General features: G+C 41.2%; 1 protein-coding gene across 2 annotated transcripts in view; it reads left to right on the top strand.

The window, feature by feature from the left end:
* Positions 1-367: 367 nt before the first annotated feature.
* Positions 368-22,220, top strand: part of LOC108436949 (trinucleotide repeat containing adaptor 6A) — a 40,476-nt gene continuing 18,623 nt past the window's right edge. The window contains exons 1-8 of one of the 2 annotated variants that reach the window (XM_037544723.1): positions 368-659; positions 2,083-2,130; positions 5,301-7,922; positions 11,842-12,048; positions 13,144-13,310; positions 14,296-14,373; positions 14,667-14,715; positions 14,825-14,955. In XM_037544723.1, coding sequence (XP_037400620.1) covers positions 2,085-2,130; positions 5,301-7,922; positions 11,842-12,048; positions 13,144-13,310; positions 14,296-14,373; positions 14,667-14,715; positions 14,825-14,955 — 3,300 coding nt within the window. In that variant the 5' untranslated portion in view covers positions 368-659; positions 2,083-2,084. The remainder of the gene's footprint in view (positions 660-2,082; positions 2,131-5,300; positions 7,923-11,841; positions 12,049-13,143; positions 13,311-14,295; positions 14,374-14,666; positions 14,716-14,824; positions 14,956-22,220) is intronic. The other variant, XM_037544722.1, reaches the window with a different exon arrangement.

Genomic DNA, 22,220 nt, shown 5'->3' with positions numbered 1-22,220 from the left:
TTAAATTCCATTCATGGTGGAGGGATACATAACATGCAGGGTGCATTCCATATAAACTCAGAAGACTCATGTAGGTTCTCTGGTGGTTCTGGATAGTAAATAAAATATCTGTTTGTGTTGTAGTCATGGTGAGTCCTGCTTCCTATCACCACCACTATAAAGACATCTAAACCATTTCACACCAAACCACTTTGAATCACTCTGTTTACATCCCATTGTGAAATTCCAATTTTTTTATAACTTGTTCTGTAGATAAAGTTTTAGACAGAAATGTTAGGGCATTCAGGTGCTGCTAAACCCAAGTGGGTCTCCAGCTCTGGTTCTAATGTGTTGTCTCTTGTCTTCTCCTTTCTCCTCCTGCAGTGCCAGAACATATCGAGTCCAGTTTCTGCCAGCCTCAGTCTGCCAACCCATCAGCAGCACACTCTGCGCTATCAGCAATGCCAACAGGGTCCGAGCCAGCGGCCCGCCCCGACCCCCGCTCCGCTATCACCCGCCACATCTCCGCCAGCTCTTGCGCACGCAGCTGCTGAAGCGTGGGCGCCGGTCCACTGTCCTGCCCGCAGTCCTGGGAACTCAAGTGCAGCTTACGTCGTCCAGCGAGCCAGGAAAGCTAACAGAGCGGCTTGTCCTGCACTGCACCAAAGCCCCCCACTCAGGTCTCCCACACTTCCACTTCACTCTCTGACTTTCTGCTTAGGAGGAGTTTGGGAACAGTGGCTTTGTTTAGAAATTCAACTTCGTTTAAGGAAAATGTATTTATTTTCAACGTATCTTAATATTTTCAGAGCATCTACTTGCTATAAAAAGCAGCTTTTAAATAATTATGACAATTTTCTCTTTCAAACTGTTGTTAAAAACTCAATTTGAAACTCTTTTGGTCTTTTTAAAGTTGCTTTTAAACACCTGAAAGGTTTGAGTGCTGACATCACAAGGGGGAAATAATGTGCCACCTACTTGGCTTTTATTTTAGTGCACAATTACTGTTCGTTTACCTGAGTGTAACATATTGAGCATATAATTTCATATAATTAACATATAAATTCACCATTTGTGATGTCGCAAAAAATTACACGTTTACCTATATCTGAGTATTCAGGCTAAAGCAGTTTAGCCCTGCCTATTTGGCTCATGGCTTTTTAGCACCACCCATTTGGCCCACGGACATTTTGACATCAGATCCACCTTTATAAGCAGTGTTTCAGCCTAAACTACTTTTTAGGCTCAATAAAGGGCAGCCAGTCAGAACAGAGCTCATTTACATATCAGTTTTAAAGGCACAGTAACAAAATCAGCCTGTTTAATTGTAATTAATGCAAGAATCATGTTTAATTTACAACTGTTTTTGGTCTGTAAATCTATACAAACCAGTTTTCTGTGAAGGGTAAAATAAATGTAGCATGTAGGCTCTTATTGAAAATGAATAACCTGGGCAGTAATTTGATTTGAAAAGCAGGGCTGGGCAATATGACATTGTTTTTGTGATACGCGACTGATTCATGACAGTGAGCGTTTCTGAGCATATTGTGTTTATCGTCAGTAGAAACTGACCAACTGTATGTTTAACTATAAAGAGAGCAAAATTAGTCCTGTTTAACTGGATTTAGTGACTAATAATTAAAATCATTCTCCAGATTTGGATTGTATTTGTTTACTACTGACTTGTTTTCCTGTCTCAACTGATCAGGCAAATGGAAACATTGTATCATGTTGTGTGTTAAAATTTCCTCAATATCGCAGTATTATATGTGCCATATCACTCAGCTCCATTTAAATGCCAGAATTCTATGTGTCCCCAAACTCCTGCTGTGTCTGTGACTACACTGTGACTGTGTTTGTCCTGCTGAGTTAATGTGTAAAGAGTTTACAGCAGTGTGGTCAGACTGTAAGATTTCTGCAGCCTGGTGTTTTATCTGTGTGCGTCGGTGTTTGATGGGCGGATTTGTGGAAACTGAAGTGGTTTGGTTTAGTTTAGTCAGATGGTCCCGATTCACTGCGGGAGATGAGGAGGTGGTTTAGTGCCGTAGACTCTTAGCGAGCTGCCGTATCTGAGACTCATGGTGTTGCTCTTCTGTTTCGTAGGCATGGCTCCCATTCGGGACTCGGTCAGCCACTCCCCTAACCAAACAGGTGACTTCTTTGTTTGTTTTCGTTGTAGTGCCTGTGTCTGCTGTGTGCTTGCTGTGCTGGTGGTGTTTGTATTGTGTTGTCATGGCGCTGCTTTATCACACAGGCCTGTCTGACGTCACCATTAATGCCACTCATTCTCATTTTGTCAAACTGAATATGAAAGTGAAGCAGTGACTGTAACAGTGTAGTGGTGTAGTGCTTTTGGCAAGCATTTATTTAGAGTAAAATGATTTTTTTCTTCTGTTGACATTTCAGTTTGCCTGTATTCAAATTTCAAATAGCAGTCTTTTTTTTTATACTGGTGCTACAATGAACCCTGTAATACAGGGGGAACATTACTTAAAGGGCAGCTCCATCAGTATTTATTTTTAATTATTTATGTGTTCTGTCACCTTTTAACCTTAAGAGGAAAACATGCACTTATTTAAAAGAAATAATTAGGAAGAAATTGATAAATAATTAACAGACAAAAAGAGAGAAAATAAATAAAATGTTACGGTCACAGTACATATGAATCTTCTACATAGCGAATGGTTCCAATGTTCTCAAAGGCATCCCTGTTATCTTTTAAACAGTAAGTGCCCAGTTTAGTTAAATGTTGGAAATCTTTCTTGGTTTTAAGATGCTTTTTTTTTTCTATGTATGATGTTATGTCCAGAGGTGCCATGTACGTGTAGAGTGTAAGGGAACTGCCAGGACCTTGGCAGTAAGGGTGTGCACCGCTTTCCCAAAGTGTTTTAATTTTCTTCAGATCCAAAAAACCCAGTTAGATAAGGCAGTACATGTGCTCCACCGATCTTTCAGAATTCCTCCATAACTCAGTACGTGAGATGGGAACTGAGTGATTCAGAGTGGTTTGGTGTGAAATGGTTCAGATGTCTCTACAGCGGTGGTGATGGGAACCTGGGGTCGCCATGACTACAACACAAATACAGACATTTTATTTACTATCCAGACCCACCAGTGAACCTACATGAGTCTTCTGAGTTTATATGGAATGTTGATATTGGAAAATGGTGGAAAATCTGAAAAGTTTTATTTGGGGACTATTTTGCCTCACAGCGCCCTGCATGTATCCCTCCACCATGAATGGAGTTTAAGTTCTCAAAACGATCATAAAACAGCATCTCAGTCATCAAGCAGTGAATGCATAACCATTTCATGTAGTAACTTTATGTGAAGGAGCTTTTAGAGGTGGACGTGTGGTTCCTATCACCACCACTGTAAACAGTTCTGACTTGAACCACTCAGCTGTTCTGTCTACATCTTAACTACTTATTTAAGCAAAAAGGGTTGGTGTTGCTCTCGGAGGATATCATACAATTTTTAAGGTCCCCTAAGAGGGCACAGAGATCAGATGCAATTGACAGTTTGTCTTGGTCTTGCATTTATGCGTGGACTTTGCAGTTGCCGGTCTATTTTGCTTCTCATTTCTCACATAAAAACGTACCTTTAGTGCACAGTCAACTATCATTTGTGATGTTTGCAGTTATATGAGAAAGCTGCAGTTGTAAAAGCTGTCTGCAGCCGTTTTCTCTCACAAGCTATCATGTTGCAACAAGCACAGTGTGGATTTGTGCTCACAAATATAAATTCATGATGAGACAACAGCTTTTAACTTGGTGCTAAAACACTCTTGGAGCGGTATGTATGTATGTATGTATATGTAAATATCACCACAGTTTGTGTTGCTTCTAAGCAAACAGCATTAAAATGGAATCAGCCAGTTTAGCCTCATACTAGTTGAATGCAATGATGGTGCTAATCTGCTGCTTTCTCTGTGCCGCCTGCTGCCAAAAAAGCAGTATGTCAGCTCATTCAGGCTGGAGTGCAGCGCCGCAGAGGCACGTCTGCAGCTTGTGTTCGTACCCAGGCCTATACGTTTTCAGTATGCCTGTGGTTAATGACTCATTACAGCCTCTGAGTAATAAATGAACATATTTAAGCGCAGCTTTGTGCGATTGCAATCAGAATCTGTGATGCTAACTGTGGCCACCGTCTACTTGAGGCCCCCCGAGTGGGAGCGTCTGGGTTTTTTTTTTTTTTTTTTTTTTTTTCCTTTGCGCTGTTTCTACTGAGAACAGAGCTTGTCTGGGAGAAAAGCCCTCAGACTTGGCAGGAGAAACACTCTTCAGGGAGCTTGGCAGCCATCTTTGAGTGTAATTTGAAAGCAAGCACAGGCTAGCAGAAATAAGTTTAGAGGAGAACTCCTCATTGGGGAGGAAGAAGAAGAAGGCAGTTTAAATAGGTTTCTTTTGTTTTGTTCTTTTGATTAAATTCGAGTTTTGATAGGATTTTGTTTATCTTTTGTTTTCTCTCCTTATTTGGGTCAAAGTGAAATCCAGACACCCTTGAGCTCGCTGTGATCCTCTGGCATGCTGCAGGATCACGCTGCTGATACAAAATGGTGGCAGCTGTGCCTCTGTTTTAGCCAGACTCGAATGAGACGGCGCTTGATGGAGCACACTAATGTCTGTTAATCTGTGAAAACGGATGTAAACGTTTAAATCGTTTGAGTCTGCAGATCGCTCCAGTCGCTGTAGGTGTGCTGAGAGATTTCAGTGTAGATTGTATGTTCCGCCTGTGATGTTTTTAATGAATATTTGGTCAAATGTTCATTCGATTTTCGTGCTGTCAGTGTCATTTTGAAGATAATCAATAGGGATGCGCTGATACGACATGAGCTGATGCTGACATCGGATATTTTACCTATCTACTGTTACGTAAACCTTTTTGAAATGTTTACGTTGGGACTAAATCCACTTGGGTTTTAAGACATCACCTTAACATTCTTCCAGAGTCTGATAATTTAGTGAGTAATTAATCACATGTCTGCCAGTGCATCAATTATCTTCAAATGCAATGTAAGAATTGGGACTTAATCTACCTGGATTAGCATATGTAATTCTGTAGGGTTACAGATGCAACAAAGTGACCCATCAGTCAGTATAAATTTCTCTCTGATCTAAGTAATTATTTCTAAGTAATTCAGTTCATACAGGTGTAATTCCAATATCGTGTGCCCGTAGTAATTGTATTTGCCTTATTTATGTGTTGTCTGCTCATTTGCTTTTATCGCAGGCAGTGTAGAGAAAGCTATGTTTAGCCTTCTGGTGTCGCATCCTTGTTTGCATGCGCTCTAAACTTGACATTTGCTCTTCTATCCGCAGGTTTGGATCACGCTGGTCTGGACCCTCAGTATGAGAATTCGCCCTGGAGCTCTGGCTCACCGTGCAGTGACTCAAACAGCAACTGGGGCAAAGTCATTGTAGACGGCTGTGATAAGGGACCCTGGCCCTCCATCAGTGGCAGCGACTCAGAGTTAACCTCAGAATGTATGGATGCTGACTCTGCCTCCAGCTCTGGGTCTGAGAAAAACCTCAGTATGATGGCATCTGGGATTGCTGGCGGTGACAGCAATGGCAATAGGCAAGGTTCTCATTTTATGGTTGCAAATGGCAGCAATAACGGGAGCGTTAAGGGGCTGTGGGGTGTATCCAATGGCTCCATGCTAAGCACATGTCAAGGCTCTGGGGAGAGCCCCAGCGGCAAGCTGGTGGAAGGTAGTCATGGAAAGATGAATACATGGGGTACCCAAGGTCCCCCAACCAATGGAGGTATAAATCCAAGCACTTTGAACCCAAATGCCAACCATGGTGCCTGGCCCGTTCTGCAGAACACAGGGCCCAGCCCCCACGGGCCTGTGGGCAACGGGAATGGGGGCACCAACTCTCAACGAAGCACCATAGGTCAGAACCCCGGTATGCAGAGTATTAGCTCTAAGATGTCCTGGGGAAGCCTGCAGGATAGCGTTGTGGACTCTGAAGTCAATGGTACAAACAAGGTTCTAAGTGGGCAGCCTCAAAACCTTAACACTGAATTTAATGGACCAAATAACACTACTAACACGATGACCTCTAGTTTACCAAACTCTACAGGTTCAGTGCAGATGAATGAACAGCCCCCAGGGCACCGAGCCTGGCCTGTGAGCACAGGGGGCTCCCCTCAGCTCCAAACTTCTCCAGTCTCTAATGGCACTTCCATTTCTCAGCATGGCAACGGCGAGGGAATGAACAGCAGCAGCGGGTCTTATGGTACAGCGTGGGGCGCTACCCCCGGCACTAATTACTCTGGAGACAAACGTCCTGTCCCTAAAGGCCAAGCTGTGGGCGACACTGTGAATGCAACTCTAATGCAGTCCGGAGCCAATGGCTCCTCTGTGAGCGCTACTTCTTCTTCTTCATCTTCTTCTTCATCTTCTACTACTTCTTCTTCTTCTTTCAAGAATAATAATAATGGGATGGGCGACCGTGGAGGTGGCTGGGACTCAGGGTCCACCTCCTCTCAGAGCCTGACTTGGGGAGCAGGGAACAGCTTGGCTCCGGCAGGGGCCCCCAGGCCCTGGGGTAGTGCCTCCTCGTCCTCTTCGTCCTCCTCATCCTCTTCGAACACTGGCACTAAGGTCTCGAATGGGGAATGGAACGCATTGCCCAGCAACAATCAGCATTCCAATGATGGCACGAATGGGATCAGGAAGGGAACAAACGGATGGAAGTCCTTGGAGGATGATGCTCTCGGCTTGGGGAGCGCTGGCCAGTCATCCCAAGGCAGCACATGGAACAAATCTACAGGTAGCGAAGGAAGTGGGGAAAGCTCGGCAGGTCGTAGTGAGAGAGATGGGCAGCGAAGCGCCAACCGCAAGAGGGGCAACCAGCAGAATATGATACAAGTGGCTCTCTCCAGAGCTGATATGGACCCAAGGGTGCTGTCCAACACAGGATGGGGCCAGACCCCAGTCCGCCAGAACACTGCCTGGGACATCTCCAGCTCCGACAAGAAGACCGGAAGTGGGTCGCAGGGCTGGGGTAACCCTCCTACCCAGCCGTCAAACTCAGGTGGGTGGGGGGATGGACCTAGCACTAACAGTAGCGACTCTGGCTGGGGCGAGCAGAAGCCAACATCGGGATGGGGAGAAAGCAGCAAAACCTTGACGGGCCAGAATGGCTGGGAGGATTCTTCCATTGGAATGAGCAAGAGCAGCTCTTCTTGGGGAAACGGCAAGGATGACAAGTCCTCTTCCTGGAATAATGGACCGAAGGCAAAGCAAGGATGGGGTGGTCCCTCTTCTGGAGAAGGTTGGGGCGGAGAAAGCTCAAGAGGAAACCACTGGGGAGAACCCCAGAAATCGAGCTCGGGAGGTTGGGACAGGGACAGTGACAGTGACCGTTCCGGTTCAGGCTGGAGTGAGACAGGCCGCTGCAACCAAAGCAACACCTGGGGAGGCAGCGGAGGAGCCAGTACCCCTGATCAAGTTGGCCCTACCGGTGGGTGGGGAGATCCTGTGAAGACAAACAATCAGAACCATGGCTGGGGTGAGACGATAAAACCGAGTCACTCTAATCTATCCTGGGGTGACTCTGCAAAGCCCAACAACCCTTCGGAGTGGGGCAAGTCCCAGGATACCAGCATGGGAACCTTTAGGGCAGGGAACGCCTCTCAAACCGGATCCCAGAACAAGCCTTCGGGTTGGCTTGGAGGTCCGATGCCAACTGCTCCGAAAGAAGAAAAACCTACCGGTTGGGAAGAGCCATCGCCCGAATCTATCCGGCGCAGGATGGAGATTGACGATGGGACTTCTGCATGGGGAGACCCCAGCAAATACAACTATAGCAACGTGAACATGTGGAACAAGAATAGCTCGACAGAGCAGGATGGAATGGCTGGGTCTCAGCAGCAACCTCCCCCACAAGCCTCAAGCTCCATGGGGCAGAAGGAGAAAAGCAGCAGCTCAGGTAGGGTTTTTTTTTTTTTCTTCCTCTGTCCTTTCTTCAAAAACTTGCAGGCTGTATTTATTTATGGAGGTGTAGTCATACCTCTGGAATTTCTCTGGACGCTCTCCTCCCTCCTACACGTTCCTCAGTACTTGCACAGGCAGAGCAGCTGTGTGGGGAATCAGCTCTGCTCAGACCCACAGAAAGGTTCTTTTTGTTTTGTTTGACAGGTACAGGTTTGTTCTATGCGTATAACAGCAACAGTGTTTCAGAAGGTCAGGTTTTGGCCGTGGATGAGCTGCGCTTGGAAAAAATAGACTCGAGTTACTCTGTAACTGAAGGTGCAGTCATATGCTAGCAACTTGAGCAGAAGGACGCACATGAACAGAGCTATTTTTGTAGGAAGAATCCAGGGCATGCGCTGGACAGTGAAAGTGCAAAGAATCTTCTGTGGTCAGATTTAAGCCGATCCTTCATCAGGACTTCAAAGTAAACAAAGCTTACATAAGCATGTTTATACGGGAGGCCAGACAGGGCCGCTCCGCCCACGCACAGTCCAGTAACTCGTACTCTTCTGAGACTGAAAACATAAACACTTCATGAGAGTGCAGGGTTTTTTTTGTTTTGTTTTTTTTTGTTTTGTTTTTTTGTAAAGCTGTTAGCATTATTTCACAGTTTGCTCAGGTTAAGCTGCTTTATTTGTGTAAAAGATGTGCTAAGGAAGACCTGCTGGATCACCTTTAAACAAAATAGTGTTTGTACGTGTTAAATGTGAGTTGGGAATTTCTAAATTTGTTTTTTTAGATTGGATTTCTTTACAGTAGTGGTGATAGGACCCAGGGGTCGCCATAACTGCAACACAGATACAGACATTTTATTTACTATCCAAAACCACCAGTGAACCTGCATGTGTTGGTTTATATGGAATGTTGTTGAATGGAAAATTATGGAAAATCTAAAAACTTGTTTTCTTTGGGGATTTTGCCTCACAGCACCCTGAATATTACATATCCCTCTACCATGAAAGTTTAACTGTTTTCTTAACCATGATTTCATTAAATCAGAGCTGCACAGAACATATCCAACCCCCCCCCCCCCCCCCCCCCAACACACACACACACACACACACACACACACACACACACACACACACAAACAAATTGGGAGAACATATTTTGGTATATATAGTCACCCTCACAGCAGCGAAAAGCTCATCACTCCTGTTTACACACTGCACTGACCGTCTGGATCGTTTAGCGAGTTTAAAGTTCTTCTGCTGGGTTTTAAAGCTCTAAATGACCTTAAAGCTCCTGAATGTTGGGTCTGTTTATGATCTCAAATCTTCAAACACCTTCAGTAAAACAAAAAACAGGGAGAGACTCTGTTATTCTGCTTCTAAACTGTGGAGCTCAGTTCAGCTTTTATTAGACAGTCGAGCTCAGAGCTCACTTTTAATAAACATTGGAAAACACAGCTGTTTAACTGAGTTTCAGTAAAACGCTACACACTTAAAAATAAATAAATAAATGCTTCTTTAGTAAAGGAAGTGGTTCTGTATAGAACCATGAACACTTGAAGAACCCTTTGCAAGATTTAAATGATTCTTGGCATTGTTAAAGAGTTCTTCAGATTGATGAATAATGGTAGGTGGTTTTATGTAGAACCCTTTTGGAAAATGGTTTTATACAGCACCGGAAAAGGGTTCTAGTATTACAAACTTGCTGTATAGTCATTTTTAAATAGGTTCTGTATAGAACCGTATACAACCCATTCTGCATTGATTTGAAGGACGCATGAACGATCATGCAAAATGTTCTTTGGGTGTTGATGGCTCTATATGGAGCCATTTTTAAGTGTTCCTCACTTATGTTTTTGCATTTATAGTTTTAATTAATCTATCAAATTTATAAAATTTTTCATACTAGTAGTAGTATTTTATTTTTGTATTATTGTTAGTAGTAATAGTATCATTACTATTTCCTTCCTTATTTATTTATATATGTATTTTTTATTATTTTTTTTTGCAACTGGGTCAATCACAACTTTGTGCTTCAGTCCTCTAAGACAAAGTTTGGGCACTGCTTTAAACTCTTCAGACGTCTGGTTCCTATCACCACCACTGTGAACAGTTCTCGGTAAGTTTCTACAGAATAGGTCGTTTCACACCAAACCACTTTGAACCACTCTGTTTACATCTTAACCAGTTAATTATGCAGGAATTCCCCTTCTTAAAGTTTGTCCAAGACATGTTGTGGCAGATGAATTGGTTGTAATGGTTGGGCTTTATGAGCTAAGCTGGCCTCATAAAGTTTGGGGTTGTAGATGTAAACTTGGACAGAACTTCAGGCTGATCTACACAGGCTGTAGTTGATGGACGCAGCTTCATTTTGATTTTGAGAGAGCAAAAACTAGTTCAGCACCCTGTACACATATATTAATAATGTCACTGTGAGGGCCAGCTGGCTCTACAGAGCACCAGAGCTGGAGCTCCATATCTCAGGGTCACTGTTGTAGCTTCCTGGATGTTTGCAAAGTGGCTACATGTCTTATCAGGCCCGGAGAGTTTATCCTAGTCGTTAGACCCTGTAAACTTTTAATAATGTCTCCCTGTAGGGTTTTTTTCAGTGCTTCTTCTAAATTAGAATTAAAACATTTATACTCAGGGGATCTTTTTCAGAATGGGAATTTCACCATTTTAAATATGCTCATAATTAAGCAGTTAACATGTAAACAGAGTGTTTTGATGTGAAACGCTCCATTCTAGATAAACTTAAGTTAGAACTGTTGACAGTGGTGGTGATGGGGAACCAGACGTCCACCTCTAAAAGCACTCGCAGAAAGATACTACATGAAATGGTTATTTCACTGCCTGATGACAGAGATGCTGTTTTATGGTGGAGGGATACCTGCAGGATGGTGTGTGTGTGTCGTTTGTAATAATTCTTATATATATTTTTTATATTATAAAAAAAAGATAATTCTTGGTATGAGTAGTTATTGGTTAGGTAGTTGTTGCTATGGTTGTGTAGCGGTTTTTAGTTGTTTTTATTTATTTATTTATTTTTTCGGTGGTGAATATAGTTTGTCAGGTAGTTTTTGTTTTGCTACTTTATTAGTTTTTTTTTCTGGTTAATATGGTTTGTTAGTTGTTGGTAGTCTTGGTAGTTGTTGGTATGGTTTAATAGTGCCTTGGTAGTTGCTGCTATGGTTTAATAGTTGTCTTGTTAGGTGTTGGTATGCTTTAATTTTTGTGCATTGGTAGTTACTGGTATGGTTTAATTGTTTTGTCTTGGTAGTTGCTGGTTTGGTTTTGGTAGTTGTTGGTATGGTTTAATAGCTTTGTCTTGGTAGGTGTTGGAAAGGTTTAATATTTGCGTCTTGGTTGGCGTTGGTATGTTTTAATAGTTTTATCTTGGTTGGCGTTGGTATGGTTTAGTAGGTGTTGGTATGGTTTAATAGTTGTGCCTTGGTAGTTGCTGGTATGGTTTAATAGTTTTGCCTTGGTAGGTGTTGGGGTATGGTTTAAAAGTTGTTTATTTTTTTTTTTTGTTTTTTTTTTTTTTTCTTCTTCTTCTTTTTGGTAGTGATATGGTTGTTTTTGGGTTGAAGGTTCTAAAGCAGGACAGCACATCAGCACTGATTGAGGACATTAACCAACATCACAAATTCAAAGAAAAAACTTGCACCTAAAATCTGAGAGTGGTACGTTTAAACAGTCCGTGCATGATGGTGATGGCACCTTTGGTCACTCGGCTCAAGCGTGTTGGAGAACCTTTATTGATCTGAGCTGAACTGGCCTGTGTGGAGTAAATTAGAGTTCTGTGGAATCAGGAACATTTTTAACACCTGTAGATTGTATTGATTCTGAGGACGTGCGCAGCTGCTGGTAGTTGTTCAGCTGCATGGTGCTGATTGATCCTGAGTGTGGGTGTGTTTGCAGGGTGGGGAGAGCCATATGGTGGTCCTCAGAAGATGGAGTCCTCTACGTGGAGTGAGCCCGCCGGCCCACCTGTCACTGTGGACAATGGCACGGCCGCCTGGGGGAAGCCCATGGAAACAGGCTCCAGCTGGGAGGATTCGGGCAGGGAGGGTGGAGGCAGCGGCTGGGGTGGGGCGACCATGGCTCCTCCAACTCAGCACAAACCCGGTGAGTCCAGAGCCCATCTGGGCCAGGCAAACACATCATTAATGGATTATGGGTGGTCTCTCAAATCTCTCTCAGCGGTTTTTATCTGCTCTTGGGCAGCAGTGTGGTGTTCAGCGAGACCACTGAAAACACTTTTACTGTGTACAATCACATCACCACCACATAGCACCAGCTCGGCCTCATTAACCCCTGAAGCTCTGCTTTCCTGAACACAAATTAAGCTTAACCTGTGTTGACGTGTGTCACCGCTATAAATGCTGCATTTGTACACTGAATACCTAAAATATAGTACCGAGCATGTGAATATACGTTATTGGGAGTTGCATACAAGAGATCTGTGCTTTGTGATTCACTTATTAGAAATGAAAATGTTTTTATTTGTCAGCATGATGAACATGGAACTCTTCATACACAGATGAGAACTATATACAAAGTAGACCGCAAAGATAAGAGGGTTAAACAGAGCTAATTACGCTCTTTAATGAAATGAGTGGTTGGTCAGCGTTCTTTAAAGCAGCACTATTTAATGTTTTCTTAATTAAAACTAAAAAGTTCTGTTACTGAGTGTGGAGAGTAAAAACCGGCCATTGTGAGTCACCTTGTAAAACCGGAAATAATCAGTTAAAATTCAGAGGCTTTGAGTGTTTCACACCACGTCGTATGTTAACATCACACACACAGACTCAAAAAGAAGATCCGGCTCTATGTTTCGACCTCAAACGATCTCAAAATTAACATACACTGATGAAGATGCGATGACAGTATTAGATAATTCACTTGCACCCTCAGAAGACACTCTTTCACAGAGTTCGCAAAAGTCAGATTCATCCGCTCGTGGGCATCTGAAGCACAACTGATGCAAAATGTTTTCCTGCACATTGCATGTTTCCACCAGAGAGGGCTCCAAATCTCCAAAGCCTCCAAAGTGCTGCTTTCAGTGCTGATGGTATCCAGATATACTCAGAAAATTGTATCACAGTCATCATGATAATGATAAAATCCTTTTGCCCAGCTCTAACAAAAACCTAAACATTACCCATGAAGGTAAAAACCCCTAACTGTTTCCCCTTTGCCCTGCCCCTTTCTGTCTTCCAGGACCCAAACCTATGCAAGACAGCTGGGGTGGAGAGGAGATGTCTATGCCTGGAGTGTCCAGCTGGGAGGAGGAGGAAGAAGTGGAGATTGGCATGTGGAACAATAACGCGTCACAGGAAATGAACCAGACTGGAAACTGGTCCTACATGAAGAAGATGCCTCCTAAGGTAGTTCAGACTGAGATTAACCTGCTTCTCTGATCCTGGTCTACAACTGGCACACTTTCTAAACCCCACATGTCAAACACAAGGCTCTCAGTCCAGATCGGGCCCTTGGTACAATCCAGCCCTAAAAATTTAGATTTTTCTATTAATATTAGCCCATTTCACAATCAGTAGCACTACAGTCCTCAGCATGCATTGTAGTTTGCGCTGACACCCCACTTCCAGCAAATCTATAGGACAGCAGTTTTCTACCCAGTTGCACACATCACATGACCAAAAACATGAGCTACACTTCAGCTGCAGGTCAGCCAGCCTAAACAATATAAACATTTTCACAAACTGATTAACAATTATTGAACTTGCAGAAAGATGTTGAGACCAGAAATTTAAAAATACCTGTTGTGTGTAAATTTCATGATAAATGGACCAAAAGAAACGGGTGAAAACGACTTGGAAAAAAATTCTGGTTCTGTTAACTTACATTAAATTATTATTATTATTATAATATAATAATAATTATTATTAAATAATAATGTTTTTTCCTTCTCTTGTAAAGTTACCAATTTGGAGATACAAGGTTTTGTTCAGACAAAACACACACACACACACACAGTAGGCACCCAAGACACATTTTCAAAATCTGTCTAGCTCTACATATATATATATTCACATGCAAAATTTGATGGTTCGCTACAAGTGCTTACTTCTCACTTTTTGTCATGTTAAAATATAAACACACTCAGGCCCTCAGATTTGTTAAGAATATATTGAATTTATCAACAAAACGTTCATGCATAACTTAACATAACTTTTGCATGTGACATTTTAATGAGTGGATAATTACAAATAGTTTGTCTTGTATTGCGTAATTATTTTCATGCCACATGGCAACAACGTGTTTATATTTTGTATCTGTAGTGTTACCAGTATGTGACGAATTAAACCCTGTTGTATCTGATTTTATCACTAATGTTTTGTATTTTTCCAGTTGAATAAAGGACCCAGTAAGCCAGACGATCCGTGGATGAACCAGTTTGTGAAGCAGTTCAACAGCATGAATTTTCCTGTAAGTGTACAGTCTTTAAACTACCTGAACCAGTGCCACATTAAACGGTGCAATTTAAGGTGGAACTGGAAGTTTGAATAGGAAGCAGGACCACGAGAAATGTGGTTATTTAGCCATGCAGTTAGTGCCATGCTAACTTACTGGTTAGCTACATTAGCCTTGTAGCTCGAGTGAAATTCCAGATGAAGAACGTTTTGCCTTATTGGCTACATTTAGGCTGAGATTTCAGTGGCTTTTTGCGTTAAATTTGAAAAATGGAAATAATGTGATTATAATAACGTAATGTTTTGCAGAGGGACTCTGATGATTCCATGAAGAGCAATAAGATGGACATACCTGGAGGTCTGACACATTTAATCATGCTTTTTTTTTGTTTAAAGGATAATTCCACCAAATTTTCAGAATATCTGAAATTTTTTTTTTGTGCTAACATGCCTTATTCTCTCTGCAGGAGTTATGCCAGATAAGCGCATGGATGTTGACAAACATGTCCTCAACGTGGGAGATTATCAAAAAGGCTCAGCTTCACGCCATCAGATCCATAAAGACTCGTCCATGGACCGCAGTCCCTACATGGAGAAGGTCAGTGGGGCTTTACTGCGTCATACCATCCGGTATTTCTCCTCTCTGCCTCTCTCTCTAGCTTTAGCCCTTTAGCACCCTCTGCTGCAGCTTCACCTGCTTATTCTTTTCATATGTAGAGCTATTTGATCTGTAGGGCAGTTGCTCTTAGCTGAACTTTCTGACTCGCATGCCAGCCTGTTCAGGACATTCCGTACTACCTCAACAATACTTTTAAAGTGATAGATCAGCAAAAGTAGATCCACTGTCCTCCTTCTTGCCCCGGATGTGTTCAGTCAGCTGAGAATCATGTTTAGTGTACAACGTTTGAATGTACAATGTTTATCACATTCACTTTATATGCAAAAGAAAGTTTGCTTCTTTAGTTTCAGTGCTGGAGCTACGAGGCTAATGTAGCTAACAAGTAATGAAAGCTTATACCCCACCAATTAGCGCCGTACAAGAATTTTAATTTCTATTTAATTTTTTATTTCCATTTAATTTCTGATTATCAGTGTTCAGTGCAACAAATGTTTAATGGACTGAACACAAATATATCAGTTGTTAGTTTTTATTGTTATGAGTTGCTGCTGTTTGATGTGAATGTCACAAACAGTAACATTTCAAATCGGTGCATTTGTATACGTCACTACAGAAGTTTAGCCAACCATTCACATTGTAGTTAAAAGGAGTTTTAAGTCCATACTGTGTTTGTTTTTGTTTCTTAATAAAACAGGATGAATCAAGATGGCTCATTTACATATATTAAAGGGATAAAGAGAGGTTGGGGAAATTGTAATGTACAAATTAAGACATGTTATACATAGACCTCAGAGAAGGGAAGAAATGCAAAAAAGATGAAGATTTGGACTCTTTAACCTTTAAAAATGTTCATCACACTCACTTATATGCAAAAGAAAGTTTGCTGCTTTAGTTTCAGTACTGGAGCTATGAGGCTAATGTAGCAAGTAATGGAAGCTTATACACCACCAGTTAGCACAGTAACAGAATTTTAATTCCTATACTGATTATCACAGTGCCCGGTGCAACAAATGTTTATCGGACTGAACACAGAAATATATCAGTTGTTACAGCTTTACAGATGATTTTTAAATGGTCTTTTTTTTAAACCTGTAAAAACTCTCAAAGATAAATAGATCTAATAATTAGCTGAATATTCATTCAACATGTTGTGAATGGAAAGAGAGTCTACAGTTTAGCCCAAGCGTTATTATACTGTTAAAACTAAGGAATGTACTTTATATTGATGCTTTTTGGAGCGTGTAAAGCACCTACATTACTGAACTCTTCAAATATATATGTTACATATGCTAATATTGTCACCAGTCTGATTTGCATGTAGACTCATAAAACATAAAGGTTCCTAATGACACACACATTTTTAATTGGTGCTGAAACTTTGTCTTATCCTATCAGGAACCTGAAACATGGTTTTCCTGGCTTTATGAATTGTTGATGTGTGCAAATGTTAGATATTCTGAATGTCACACAGCACCTTGGAGATATACACTGATAAGGCATAACATTATGACCACCTCTTTGTTTATACATTCATTGTCCACTTTACTAGCTACACTTACTGCACTTAGGTGCACTTTGTAGTTCTACAATTACAGACTGTAGTCCGTCTGTTTCTCTGCATATTTTGTTAGTCCCCTTTTATCCTGTTCTTCAGTGGACCTGCATGGACCCTAACAGAGCAGGTACTGTTTGGGTGGAGGATCATTCTCAGCACTGCAGTAACACTGACGCGGTGGTGTGTTAGTGTGTGTTGTGCTGGTACAAGTGGATCAGACACAGCAGTGCTGCTGGAGGTTTTAAACACTGTCCACTCTTAGACATCCTACCTTGTCGCTCCACCTTGTAGATGTAAAGTCAGAGATGATAGCTCATCTGCTGCTGCACAGTTTGTGTTGGTCTTCCTCTAGTCCTTCATCAGTGGTCACAGGACGCTGACCACAGGACGCTGTGGGCTGGATATTTTTGGTTGGTGGACTGTTCTCAGTCCAGCAGCGACACTGAGGTGTTTAAAAAAAACTCCAGCAGCACTGCTGTGTCTGATCCGCTCATACTAGTGCAACACACACTAACATACCACCACCACATCAGTCTTACTGAAGTGCTGAGAATGATGTGAGGGTCCATGGGGGTCCTGACCACTGAAGAACAGGGTAAAAGGGAGATAACAAAATATGCAGAGAAACTGATGGACTACAGTAAAGTGCGCCTATATGGTAAGTGGAGCTGGTAAAATAGACAGTGCGCATAGAAACAAGGAGGTGGTCAGAATCTTCCTGATCAGTGTAGATATATGATATTATGCATAATGACAAATCTAAAAATATATACATAAAAGCAATAACAGGAAATTGGTATAAGATTAAACCTCCCTTGTAAGACAAATTTATATACTAGAAAAAAATTGGCAAAATGACACATGACACCACAGACACACACATGGGGATAAATGGACAAATACAAGGATACTACACCTTTAAAAACACTAATTTGAATAGTTTTGTAACCAGACAACCCCTTTTCCTCCTCTGTATTTGGTGTTTTTCTGATCATGACATTGTTGTATACATATGTCTATTTGTAAAAAACTCAAACACTTAAGTGTCTAAAAACGTCACACAACAGTTTATATATGGAAACTAAGCTGTTTGTGATGTCAGAACAATCTGTGCATTAGCCTACATCACTACATAGCCAACCATTCACGCTGTAGTTAAAAGGAGCTTTTAAGCCCATACTGTGTTCGTTTGTTTTGTTTTTTTCTTTGTTTTTGTTTCTTAATAAAACAGGATGAATCAAGACAGCTCATTTACATATATTAAAGGTTGGGAAATTGTAATGTACAAATTAGACTGATTTTGGTCCATCAAAACTCTCAAATCTTGGACCTCAGAGAAGGGAACAAAATTCAATTTTGATTAAGATTTGGGCTCTAACTTTTTTAAAATGTTCATCACACTCACATGCAAAAGAAAGTAGTTTTGAACCATTAATTAAAAAGGGAACTGACGGTTCCGGTTACGTCACCAGCCAGATGGCAGCGTAAAAACGTGTCTCCCGACTAAAGGCGAAGAAAAAGCCCCAAAACAGTGAAGTTTTTTACAAAAAAAGTAAACAACATTTCTACATGGAAGACGGGGCAGGTATGGCGACTAGGCTTAAGGGGAAAAAGTCGACCCAGCAACTAGAAAAACGTGACTACGAAGCTGACTCTGGAGACAGCGTGCCCGTGGCTAATGCTAAAACCCAAGACGGTGGTCAAGCGGAGGAAAAGGTAGAAGGAGGGAAGTTGGAGTTGATTTGAAGAGAAATACGGGACTTTCGACAAGACTCTAAAAGTCAGCTTGAAGCCATTAAAGGAGAGATCTCGAAAATTAACTCTAGGATGGATGCTGCAGAAACGCGAATCGTACAAAATGAAGAAAGAATACAAGTCACGGAGAATGTCCTGGCTGAAATGCTCAAACTGCAGACGCAGCTTCAGGGTAAACTAATGGACCAAGAGAGTCGTTCAAGACGTGAAAATGTGAGGATATATGGGGTCCCAGAAGGAGCAGAGGGGGAGGCAGACTCTGTGACCACATTTGTTGAAAAGCTGCTTAGGGAAAACCTTGACATACCACCCTCCACGGACATGCTTATAGAGCGAGCCCACTGCGCTCTGGGTCCGCGGCCCCCCGCTGGAGCACCGCCGAGGTCGCTGGTTGTCAGATTTCTAAGCTACAGAACGAAGGAAAGCATTCTGAAACTGGCGTGGCGAAAGAGAGGCTTCGTATGGAAAAACAACAAAATAAGCCTGGATCATGACTACGCATCCGGAATTCTCAACAAACGACGAGAATACGCAGAGGCACGGCAGATTCTGAAGGATAACAACATAAAGTTTCGGACTCTGTATCCAGCAAAGCTGAAGGTATTCTATGATGACGGGACATTAACCTACGAGTAAGTGGAGGAGGCAACACGAGATATGGCAGACAGGGATCTACCCGTAACGGTGATTATGCAACCTGACACGCTTCTGGACCAGATTCGCCGTTTGACGTGGCAGCCAGGCGGGCCACGGTCCAGACGGGGCGGCCGCTACGGGGACGTGGCCGGCTTCAAAGAAAAATTAAGTGTCTTTAAGTGGTAGGCACTGGTTGAATAAGATAAGAACGATCTCTTTAACGAGGTATCTAAGTTATACTGTGGGAAAGGCTAGTTTCAACATGTAGAGGAGAAAAATTGTCCTAGTCCATCAGAGTAAATTAATATAGTCGGGTTTGATGGGTTGCTGCCACCTAAAGGCTAAACATGGAGGGTCCTCCTCAAAGGACAGAAGGTGGAGGTTTTCCCTCTAGATGTGTCAACTTGTTTAAGGTCTGCATTGAGACCTCTATATCGGAACCAAGGTTACTTTGTGTTAATTCCTTCTTTTTCTTGTACCTGTTTATAGTGCATTTACAATTGTTCTTATTGCTAAGGGGACTTGTTAACTTTAAGTTACAGAGGAGATGGGAGGAGGTCAGTCTATCTATCGGTTCATTTTTCTGTGCAAGGGAGTATGCAGGTGGATAATATTATAAAAATAATTTCTTTTAATGTCAATGGGGTCCTAAATCCAATCAAGAGGCGTAAATTTTGTCCAAATTAAAAAAGGATAAGTCACACATTGCATTTCTTCAAGAAACACACTTAAAGCAGAACATGTTAAACTAAAATCAATGGGTTTTAAGTACTTGTATTGTTCCTCGTATAAGGCAGGACATAGAAGAGGAGTAGCAATTTTAATATCGAATGCACTGACTTTTGAACATATATCAGACACTATTGATGAGGATGGGAGATTTGCAATGGTTACATGTAAAATAGAGGGATCGTTAGTAACACTTTTGAATGTATACGCCCCCCCAGGAAGTGATTGGAGTTTCTTTAAAAGGTTATTTGACTTGATGGCTAGTTCCCAGGGCACATTGATCTGTGGGGGGGATCTGAATATTCGTCTGAATCCAAATTTAGATTCTTCTGGAGTAGGTATTCAACGATATTCAACTTGCAAGAAAATCAATACGATAATGAAAGAATTGGGAATAATAGATATCTGGAGGGAAACATATCCATCCAGTAGGGATTATACACACTACTCCTCTCCACACTCAACTTATTCAAGAATAGACTATTTCTTCCTTTTTAGCAAGGATAGATATAAGGTGAGAGATTGCGACATTGGTACAATAGACCTATCTGATCATGCCCCTATCTATTTGTCCGTAATCCTGGATAGAACACATAGATCGACAATATGGAAGCTGAATTCAACCATTCTGAATAACCCTCACACTGTGCAGAAATTAAAAAACGACATTGGAGAATATCTTGTACAAAATGATAAAGGGGATGTTTCTCCATCCATCATATGGGATGCTATGAAGGCCGTCATGAGGGGGAAAGTAATAGAAATAACCTCTTTTAATAAAAAACTAAGGTCTCAGAAACTAGAACAGTTACAGGCACAATTAAAAAGATTACAGACTACAACTTATACAACATTTCAGACAAAACTGAAGCAAGAAATGAATAAATTAAAACATGAAATTAATGAGCTGTATACTTTGGAAACAAAGATATTATGAAGGGGGAGGGAGATCAGCAAAACTTCTAGCTTACAGGCTTCGAAAACAGCAAGCAGATAACACTATATACAGAATTAGAAACCCAAAAACTAAAGTGATGGAATCTAAACTTGAGAAAATACAAGAAAGCTTTAACACTTATTATAAAGACCTATACTCTCAACCACCTATGTCAAATGACCTACAGATTGATAAGTTTCTATCCAAATTGAATTTACCAGTAGTAACATTCACAAAATGTAATACTTATTCGGCAGATAACAGTTGAGGAGCTAAATTTAGCCATTTCTAAATTAAAACCAGGAAAATCCCCAGGAACAGACGGCTATACATCCGAATGGTATAAATGTCTCAAAGAACAACTTACTCCAGTGTTGCTGTCAGCTATGAATTGGGTAATAGAAACAGGTGAAATTCCACCATTGTGGAGGGAAGCAATTCTCAGTTATACCCAAAGAAGGAAAAGACAAATCAGAATGTGGGAACTACATGGATTAAACTTGGATTACAAATTATTTACTTCGATCCTAGCTAGACGAATAGAGCAGTTATTACCTAATCTTATCCATTTGGACCAGACTGGATTCATAAAGCAAAGACAAACACAGGATAACATAAGGAGAACTTTACAAATAATGAGATACATTAATCAAAATAAACTTGAAGCAATGTTGTTAAGTTTGGATGCGGAAAAAGCCTTCGACACCGTTAGATGGGCTTTTCTATATAAAGTTTTAAAAAAAAAATTGGTTTCCATCACATGTTTATCAAAACAATTCAAACAATATATGATAAACCTAGTGCAAAAATTAAAATAAACGGGAACCTTTCAAGCTCATTTGTGCTGGAACGAGGAACTAGACAAGGGTGTCCGATGTCCCCGTTGTTATTTTCTTTATTTATTGAACCTTTAAGCCAAGCAATTAGACAAAAACAAGATATTAAGGGAATTGAGGTCTATGGTGTTGAACAAAAAATTGCACTATTTGCAAATGATGTTTTAATGTACTTAGGGCAACCCACTCACTCATTCATGGCACTAATGAACACAGTGGAAGAATTTGGGTTTCTTTCGGGATATAAACTTAATATTCAAAAGACCCAGGTGATTACAATAAATTATAACCCACCAAAAACACTCACAGATGCATATCCATTTAATTGGCAGGCAAAAAATATAAAATACTTAGGAGTGGTTTTACCAAAAGATCTGTCTGAGCTATTTCAAGTAAATTATGGTCCCTTAAATGGTAAAATAAAAGCAGATTTGCAAAGATGGAATCTTATCCCATGCCTCACACTAATTAAGAGAGTAGAGACAATTAAAATGAATGTATTACCACGATTACTTTTTCAGACCTTACCAATAGAAATATCAGATCAACAATTTGGGGAGTGGGACAAATGGCTTTCGCGATTTATATGGCAGGGAAGGAAACCTAGAATAAGATATACCATATTACAACAGGAAAAGGAGAATGGAGGAGTTGCCCTCCCTTGCCTTCGTGTTTATTTTTATGCCTCCCAAATAAGACCTTTAATATGTTGGTGCAATAAATATTATACAGCAAGATGGAAGGAAATTGATAATGCAATGGCAGCAGATTTTCCCTTGGAAGCTATTATAGCTGA

The sequence above is a fragment of the Pygocentrus nattereri genome, chromosome 14 (genome assembly GCF_015220715.1).
Source record: "Pygocentrus nattereri isolate fPygNat1 chromosome 14, fPygNat1.pri, whole genome shotgun sequence".
Lineage (NCBI taxonomy): Eukaryota > Metazoa > Chordata > Actinopteri > Characiformes > Serrasalmidae > Pygocentrus > Pygocentrus nattereri.
Note: the sequence above shows the minus strand (reverse complement) of the source record. Positions and strands in the feature narration are given on the sequence as shown.